The sequence below is a fragment of the Primulina eburnea genome, chromosome 1, assembly GCF_022965805.1.
Source record: "Primulina eburnea isolate SZY01 chromosome 1, ASM2296580v1, whole genome shotgun sequence".
In the NCBI taxonomy this organism is placed as follows: domain Eukaryota; kingdom Viridiplantae; phylum Streptophyta; class Magnoliopsida; order Lamiales; family Gesneriaceae; genus Primulina; species Primulina eburnea.
This window is the reverse complement of record NC_133101.1, coordinates 37,949,652-37,959,449: the sequence shown is the minus strand read 5'-3', so window position 1 is coordinate 37,959,449 and position 9,798 is coordinate 37,949,652. Positions and strand designations below refer to the sequence as shown.

At 42.5% G+C, this 9,798-nt stretch overlaps 1 protein-coding gene across 1 annotated transcript; it reads right to left on the bottom strand.

Annotated features, from left to right (window-relative positions):
- Positions 1–1,666: 1,666 nt before the first annotated feature.
- LOC140806877 (uncharacterized) lies at positions 1,667–3,703 on the bottom strand. Its single transcript, XM_073163400.1, has one exon. The coding sequence runs from the start codon at positions 3,701–3,703 to the stop codon at positions 1,667–1,669; it is 2,037 nt and encodes a 678-aa protein (XP_073019501.1).
- Between the last annotated feature and the right edge of the window lie 6,095 nt (positions 3,704–9,798).

Below are 9,798 nucleotides of genomic sequence, written 5' to 3'. Positions count from 1 at the left end.
GGAGCTCGTGGTTTGTAATATACGCGATCAGTGGTGTCATCCACGAGTCTTCAGGCATGGGTGATGCTTCTTCCTCCGTAGAGAGGACCAACCGAGTAATATGCAGCACTTCCCGGGTATTAACTTCTGATAAAGAGGCAGCCATTTTAGCCAAAGCGTCTGCCTCACTGTTCTCCTCCCGGGGTATTTGTTCAATACCCCAATCCATGAAGCTTTCTGCTTGGGCTCGAATGAGTTGTAAATATTTAAGCATTCTGTCATCCTTAGCCTCATAAATGCCCTTTATTTGTTGAGTGATGAGCTGTGAATCAGAATATATAATAATTCGGGAAGCTCCAACTTCCCGAGCAGCTCGAATACCTGCAAGGACAGCTTCATACTCAGCTTCGTTGTTGGTTATCCGGGAATCAATTCTTAATGCTAATTTGATCTTTTCTCTAAGGGGAGATACCAACACCACCCCTACTCCACACCCCACCAGGCTAGATGCCCCATCAACCCACACTCTCCATACCTCCTCCTCGCTGGGCTGGATCATTTCTGATAAGAAATCTGACAAAGCCTGCGCTTTAATAGCCACTCGGGGTTTATACTCGATGTCATATTCTCCCAACTCTACTGTCCATTTTATCGTTCGCCCGGATATTTCAGAGTGAGTCATGATCCTACCCAGAGGACTATTGGTAAGAACAATAACCTGAAGTGACAGAAAGTGAGGTCTTAGGTTCCGGGCGGTCATGACCAGGGCCAAAGCAATTTTCTCCACTTCGCTATACCAGAGCTCGGGCCCCTTCAGAGCGTGACTGACATAATAGACAGGTTTTTGGTCGGTTCCTTCCTCTCTTATTAGAACCGAGTTGACAGCATACTCTGTAGTAGACAGTTAGACATATAATTTTTCCCCGGGTTCTGGTTTCACCAACACAGGGAGCCCTGCAAGATGAATTTTCAAGTCCTGGAAAGCCTGTTCACATTTCTCATCTCATCCGAATTGCTGGGCCTTCCTTAAGACTTGAAAGAAAGGATAGCTCCGGTGTGCTGATCGGGAAATAAATCTGGAATGGGAAGCAATCCTCCAGGTTAGCTTTTGTACCTCTTTGACAGATCGGGGAGATGGCATGCTCAGCACAGATTGGACTTTCTCTTGATTCACCTCGATCCCCCGGTCTGTCACGATGAATCCCAAGAACTTGCCACTCTTCAAGCCAAAAATACATTTGGCCGGATTAAGCTTGATTCCATAATGCATGAGAGTGGCAAAAGTTTCTTCTAGATCATTAATAAAGCTGGCACCCTCCCGGGATTTAGACAGAATATCATCCACATAGACTTCCACGTTCCGCCCCAATTGTTTCTCGAAGACTTTGTTTATTAGACGCTGGTAAGTTGCCCCTGCATTCTTCAACCTGAAAGGCATTACAATATAACAAAATGTACCTCCTGAGGTGATGAAGCTGGCTTTATCTTGATCACACTTGGCCAGGGGGATTTGATGATACCCCTGGTACGCGTCCATGAAGCTTAACAACTCGAAACCTGATGTGAAATCCACCAATTAATCAATGCGGGGCAGGGGATAATGGTCCTTGGGACAGGCCTTGTTGAGATCGCGGAAGTCTACACACATGCGCCACTTTCCGGTGGATTTGAGCACCAAGCCCACATTCTAATGCCATGTAGGGAATTGAATTTCCCGAACGTGGCCAGCTTTCAGAAGCTCCTTTATTTGCACATCAATCACTTTGTCCATTTCAGGGCCAAAGTGCCTCTTTTTTTGTTTTACCGGGCGAGATCCCGGGAGGACGTTCAATTGGTGTTCCGCTATCAAGGGAGAAATCCCTGTCAACTCCTGTTGAGACCAGGAAAACACACGAATATTAGTTTTTAAACAGTTAATCAGACTAACCCGGGTGAATATATCGAGATCTCGGGCCACCCGGATTTGCTGGCCTGGTCCAACTTCTATTGCTTCTTGCTCTTCTTCTGCCACAAAATGCACCTCTCCTCTCCCGATCATTCTTTCTCCTTCCACGTCCACCTTCGCCTTCTTCTCCTCCCAACTGGTTTTGCTTTGATCTGCCCTGACCGCCTCCACATAGCACTTTCGAGAAGATGGCTGATCTCCCTGGACTTCTCCTACCCGGGCTCCCACGGGAAACTTTATTTTTTGGTGGTAGGTAGATGCCACGGCTCTAAGTTCTTTCATAGCCGGCATTCCTGGAATGATATTGTATGATGATGGGGAGTCCACCACAGTGAACGAGGTCATCACCGTCTTTTTAAGACCCTGGGAGCCCTGAGTTAATGGCAAAACGATCTCCCCTTCTGGGTATACCATATGACCAGCAAAACCAAAGAGGGCCGTTTCCGCAGCCTCCAAATGATAGCCCTGCAAATCCATCTGCAAAAAGGCATCCTTAAAAATTACATTTACAGAGCTGCCCGAGTCCACGAAGACTCGGAGAATATTATAATTCGCCACTCGGGCTTGGATCACCAGGGCATCGTTGTGGGACAGATTCACCCCTCTCAAATCTTCGGGGCCAAAACTGATGACTGCCTCATTTCTTCTTGCTCCCTCCACCTCCAAACACTCCCTCCTACTTCTCGGCTTCCTCGCCCGGTTGGAGTCTCCATCAGTGGAGCCTCCGGATATCATTTTGATCAACCCCATAGCAGGGGGCGAGTTCTTCTTTCTCTCGAGCTCAGGCTCTCTCCTTTTAGCAGGCTCAATCCTTGGGAAATTCCTCACACTTCCTCCCCGGGTTCCGGATCCTGGTGGCCGAGATGTCCAAGGTGGCATTCTCGGCCTCTGGCTATTGTTACTGGGTCCCGGGATGGAAGGTGAGACATAATTCCCCTTCAGTGCCTTGCAGTTTTTAGTATTATGGTGACACACTTTGTGAGAAGAGCAAAATCCGCTCTTTTCTGGCCGGGATAACTGGTGATCCGGGGCCAAATCTCTGCTACACTCCTGAACTTCCCTCTCCCGAGCAATTTTCAGAGGCACGTGGTGAGAATAGTGCCCTGTATTGCCTCTCTTCTGTCCCCTCTCCTCGGGTTTAGACACCCGGTCTCCTTTTTCCTTTCTCACAGCCTCCCTCTTCTGCTTCTGGGCCTCCTCCATATTGATATATTTTTCTGCTCGTGACAATAGATCCTCGAAATCTCCCGGCACCTTCTTAGTCAGTGATTTGAAGAATTCACCCTCTCTCAAACCCTGGGTGAATGCAGTAGTCTTGGTTTCAGTGGCACAAGTAGGGACATCTAGGGCCACTCTGTTGAATCTTCTGATATAGGCCCTTAAACTTTCTTCCGGGCTCTGCTTAACTTCAAAAAGACTAAAAGAAGTCTTTTTGTACTTTTTTCTGCTGCTAAAATGGTGTAAAAACACCTTCTGGAAGTCTCCGAAGGAACTGATACTTTGGGAAGTCAAGCCCTCGAACCACCTCTGAGCTGTATCCACCAGTGTTGTTAAGAACACCTTGCACTTTATTCTATCAGTGTAACAGTGCAACATGGCCATATTTTCAAACCTGGCCAGGTGTTCCTCCGGGTCTGCATTGCCATCATAGTCTTTCACCTTCGCAGATTTGAAATTTCCAGGAAGAGGTTCCCAGACAATGATATCAGTAAACATGCATCCTTTCGGGAATGCCCGGGAAACGCTCGGCCTTTCCAACTGTCCTTCCAAGACCTTCATCTTCTACCTTAATTCCAACAATTCCTCTGCCACGGTAGGAGATTTGGACCCGGCGCTGGATTCCTAATCTTCTCCTGCCATCTCATTCTCCTTCCTCCCCTGCTCCTGCTCCTGCTCAAACCCATGTTCATGTCCCTGTTTATCACCGGGTGGTGTAACAGGATGGGAGACCTCCTTCCTGGTCATAGCTTGCACGATGGTATCAACCATCATTTTCTTTAACTCTTCAGGGGTCAGGGTAATGAGGTTTGGTCCGGTGTTATTAGCACCAGCATGTCTTGAAGTCTGTCCACCATCACCCTGGGCATGCGAATTATCCTGGTTGGTTCTTCTCGTACGAGCCATATCAACGTCTCGAACTCAGTATTTCCCACAGACGGCGCCAATGATGTAATCTCGTTGAAATGAGTGAACCGGGTACGGGGCTCCAACGGAATAAATCAAGAATTTATAGTGTTTGGGAATTTGAGTGAAGATAATGGCTTAGATCAACACCTACAATGTAATGCCCAAGATTTTATATCATGTTAAATTACGATTATAGATGTTTAATCGAGATGAGTATGGAATACTAATTTAATGTGATTGTTAAAGGGCTATTACGAGACCAGATGGGCCAAACATTTAAAGTATACAACTTTTGGGGCAGAGTTGTTGGCGCCCGAGCGGTAAAGATCGACCGCTCGAGCGCCAGTGTCCATGAGGAATACGTCGCGGGCAGAGGAGTTGGCGCCCGGGCGGTAGATTAATACCGCCTGAGCGCCAAAGGGGCAGTTTGGAAAATCGTGGACAGAACCTACCGCGCTCGAGCGGTAGATTTATACCGCCCGAGCGCCGACCCGATTTCAAGAAAATTGCCACGTTTCAATAACATGCAACGTGATATATATATATATATATATATATATATATATATATATATGCATATTCCTTTAGAAATGAAAAGGAACGAAAAGGAAGAAAGCTTCCGAGAGAAGATTGAAAATCCTTACGCCTTTTGTGAGAAATCCGTCCGTCCGATTTTGAATCCGACTTCAGTGTTGAGTTCCTATCAACGTAGGCTACAACTGGACGTAAGTTTTGCTACTGTTTGAATATGATTTGAAATTATGGTATTGTCAGAATCTGATATGATTCATATATGATGTTCTTGTCATGTTAGACATCGTATAATCGAAACCGGACTGAAGAATAGATACCATATGGACTTGTTATGATTTTCAGAGTTGATATGATATCAGAATTGAGTGGTTATTGATTATGAGAGGTTGGGGTTGATATCTGACTGATATGGTAGGGCTGGATATATTGAAAATATGACGTTATGTTGTTGAAACAGAATTTGATAGAATTCTGATTATATCCAGTATTGATTGAGTGGTGTATTGATATCGTACCCTCGATATTGTTATTGTCAGATTGAGTATTGACAGGATTTGAGTTCGAGACTTCGACAGAGTCAGAATATCAGAAAGAAAGGTATAAATTAATGTTGTGTGGGGATTGCACAACTCGAGTAAGGTTTGACTCGAGTCTCCCTAAATCACATACTTAGTTATTACATTGATATTTGTAATTGTTGAGATTGATGTTTGTAGTCTATTGATTTATAGCAACTGCATGTATTGACTGCTGAATTGTTTAGTCATTGGCTGAGTTGCCTAGTCACCGACTGATTCGTCTAGCTATCGGCTGTTTCGCCTAGCTATTGGCTGATTCGCTTATTTATTGACTGATTCGTCTATTTATTGACTGATTCGTCTATCTATTGACTGATTCGTCTAGCTATCGGCTGTTTCGCCTAGCTATTGGCTGATTCGCTTAAATCTTGACTGAGTCGTCAATTCTGTGGCTGTTTCGCCCAGACATCGGGATCCCTAGGTTAGAGTTGAGTCGAGTCTGAGACGACGCGTTGTTTGAGTTAAGTTTGAGTCTGAGTGTGATTCATTGCATTGCTTGATATTGATTTATATTAATTGATGTTGATTATGTTCCTGATGATGGTACATGTTTAGAATAAGAGTTATTCTTGATATTGCTTTATGTTCTGATTTGATACATGTTATGATTATTGCTTATATGCTTTTATATATGTTTTTATATGATTGCATGTTTACATTGTTTATACTGGGATTTATTCTCACCGGAGTTATCCGGCTGTTGTCTTGTTTTGTATGTGTGCATGACGACAGGTGGGGCAGGTTCAGGGTTACAGAGGTGAAGAAAGATCGAGATTAGCGTGGTGATTCCGGACTTGGACATAGATAGGTTTTATTACTTGATTGTAGTAGTTGAACCTAGTTGAATACTTGTAGATCATACAGGATGTGTATGTTTATGTTTACTATGTAATTTGAATTGAATTACATTACGTTTCCGCTTTGTAGTTAAAAAAAAAAAATTTTAGACCCTGTTTTATAATTGATTAATTAGTCCCAAATATGATGATTAAGAACTTGATTAGCGTACGGGTCCCCACATACAAACAAGAGAATAACTCGTGAATGGGCGCCGGAGGGATGTCCGGCGTAGCCACTCCGATGCTTAAGTCAGCATGCTTTTTTAGATGAACACAAGCAATATTTGAGGGAAAATATGTAAAATGATTTTAGTTCAAAGATTTCAGGATCATTAAATGAGGCTCATACCTTCTATTTATAGTGGAAGAACGGGTAGTTACCTCGGCTTTCGTGCCCTCTACTAAGTCGGTTTACAATACTAGCTTCTGATGACTTCTCGGACACTCCAAACCCAAGTTGTTCTGACAGATTGGATTACCTGTATCCACTACACTCGAGTGGGGTTCGTTTCTCGAGGTGGTGCAATTCTCGAGGTTGCCCAAGTGGTAATTGGTTACCGGAAGGAAGAGTGCCTGGAAAGAAGAGTGCGCTGGCAGTTGGCTTCAATAACCCGGGTCACCCCCGACCCGGACCTTTACAGGGGTATCACAACCGTTGGTTAGAAAATTTATCGATTCAGTTGTAATAAAAAGTCTTTATTTTAATATAATTTACATTTCATGGTTTAATTTCACTTTGTCTGCATACTTATGCAATCAGCATAGATAAAGTCCTTGATTAAACTTTAATATAAATGAATCATAATTTGATCTTGTTTGATCTTGAAATTTATTTGTAAACACTATATATTCTAAATTCATTCGTAGTCGATTCATCCGCCTAAAAACAAGAATAAAGGTCGCTTGAGTTTGAGACTAGCATCTGTGATGTTGTGTACCGTATTTCATGGTAAGGGTATAGAGATATCCAATCATGCAGATGTGTAATCACACGATGATTGTACCAAACAACCCTCCATCGGACTTCTAAGTGGTTATCATTGATCAAGAGGAAAATTCCGTGGTTGTGATTGTATATCATTAGTCTTTATGACCTGGGACAACACTGATGCTCTATATGCTAGGACTGTGCTTTGACTCGTTTAATAACTCCGCGAGGGTCACAAGGTCGTGAGGTTAGGTTCAATTGTGAAGTGTGTAGGAGCGAGTGCATTGTAATCAGGAATTCAACGCGCACCTATGGGTGTGAATATCTATATGATCTAACGAAATAATAGTGCATGAAATCTCTGATCGGAGTGTGAGATGTACATTAGAGAAAGAGTTATCTAGTTGTACATGCGATAACACTATGAATATTTCATGATTGTATCACATAGCTATCAAATTTAATATTCAACTCTCGATGAACCAATGGTTACAGATTTAATCGGGATATATGAGATGAAGGGACCTGTTGGGTGCAATAATTGTCCCTGCTTGGTAGAGCGATCGAACCGTGGTGCTTGAGCTGCTGTGCGGTTTAAAAGATTTGAGTTGCACCATTACCACCAGCTATAGCTTTTGGTAAAGCGGTAAGCACTCGGTCCTACAATTGGTATCATAGCCAAGGTCACGGGTTCGATTCCCATTTATTGCAAGGAGTGCAATTATTGGGAGGGAGATTGTTGGTTGCAATAATTGTTTCTGCTTGGTAGAGCGATCGAACCGTGGTGCTTGAGCTGTTTTGCGGTTTAAAAGATTTGAGTTGCACAATTACCACCATCTATAGCTTTTGGTAAAGCGGTAAGCACTCGGTCCTACAGGACCGTACTGTATGTTAATCATAACCGATTGTTTATTGCAAACACTATCAGTGTTACTTAGGGAATCATGGGGCAATAGTACTAGAGGCTCTTACCATGATCCGATATGTTTAATCAAAAAATGATTTCTGACATTCTCCTGATCAAATGTTGGTGCATGAAATGAGACAAATCAGGATAATCTCTAATAAAAGGAAAATGTTCTGAATCACAAAATGTTGTGAACCCAGTGCTAGCTGTATCCCTGAACCATTTTGTAGAACCCGTAAATTAAACTACGTATAAGTCCATGCATAATTCTAGTATTTAAATTAAAATGATTTTATTGCATGAGTATTTAAATTTAATTATTTTACGTAGTAGTTTAATTTTATCCTTTCAGTTAATTCAGTGAGGTCGGACTGGAGTTGGAGTTTTGAGATAGAATTTAAGATTTAGAAATTTTTCCCAGAGTTTATTTTTAGCTAGATAGTAAGTTGATTTAAGTTAAAAAGGAGGTTTATTGAATTATTAGGTAACTTGAGGTGAGTAGGAAATAAATTCATTTAAGTTCCATAATTAAGGGGTTAATTCAATAAATTATTTAAAGGATAGGTAAGGCTTTAAAGGGTTAAAATTTACTAACTAAACAAAATTTTCCCTCCATTTCATGGTTTAATTTCGGCCACCCTTAGTTGATTAAGCAATTATATGCCAACTCACCCTTTGACCCATTTCTTGTCATCTCTTAACATGATAACCTTTTTAATTATTAATCACCCTTAATTAATTAATTATTAATCAATATCCTAGCCTTGAGATGGCATGTAGGAATCGGCCACACCTTACCCTAGTATCCCTCCAACAAATCATTTGATATCAAGAAAATTTCAAAATTCAAAAGGAGTAGACTTAGTCTTGCATTCCCCCTTATATTGCAACCATTTCCCCTCACTCTACTAACCACCATTTCTCCTCCTCATTCACCGAAATATGAGAGCAATATCAGAGGTAAATTCAGTGTAAAAAACGTGAGCATCATAGCAATAATTAAGAGAGAAAAATCGAGAGAAGAAGCAAGGTAGCAAGATCACTCCACCTCCTCCGCGCCGAGTCGTCTTATTCATTCATTTTCTTTCAAAACGAACCAGACATGCATATGTTTTTCCTTGACTCTTCAATCAAGTCCTATTATCATTTTTTTTCATTACATGATCATCATTTCCATGACAAAAACCGAAACACACCAAGAATTTTCAGAAAACAAACATGCAGATTTTCGGTTTCCATGACAAGCTTCACAGGTTCTCTTGTTTTGATGTTTCAGGTGGATGGTTCGACTGCAGGCTCACTAGGCTACATCTAGACATGTACTAGGATGCATTAAGACCAAGTTGGTCCATTCAAACAAGCCCCATGCATGATAGAAACCGAAGATGACAGCAACTCACCATCTTTGCCATATCGAGTTTCGAAATCTGTTGTGTGCTGTCAAGGGAAGTGGATCTGATCTTGGCTGTCATAAAGGGAAGTGGATCTGATCTTGGCTGTCAAGGGAAGTGGATCTGATCTTAGAACATCTCCCTAGCATGTCTAAGACGTGACTAAGTCTCCATTTTGGAGGCTTGGTCCATGGTGAATCGGTTTTTAAAATAAAACTCAAGAACAACCCCAGCCCCTTTCGGTTTTCTCATTTTACAGCTAGCATGGTTCGAATTTGGTGGAATGGCGTGGATCATTGTTGGCGGCCTATGGCCCTTAGCCACGGTTTACACCATACCCCTAGATGTCTAGATCGCGTCATGGTCAATTAAATGGCCACTGGAACGATCCGTGACAGCAAAACAAAAGCAATGCCCCGACGTGCAGAATTGGTGCTCGAGTAGGACTTTTCGGTTGTTGCTTGTGTGATGCGAATTGTGGATGGCCTAGGGCCCTTAGCCATGGTTCAAATCATTCCTTGGGATGTTGGTAAGAGCCTCTGGTCGTGGTTCAAGCCCCAATGGCCGGTA

Coding starts and splice junctions, on each gene's coding strand:
- LOC140806877 (XM_073163400.1), bottom strand. CDS start 3,703: ATGAAGGTCTTGGAAGGACAGTTGGAAAGGCCGAGCGTTTCCCGGGCA.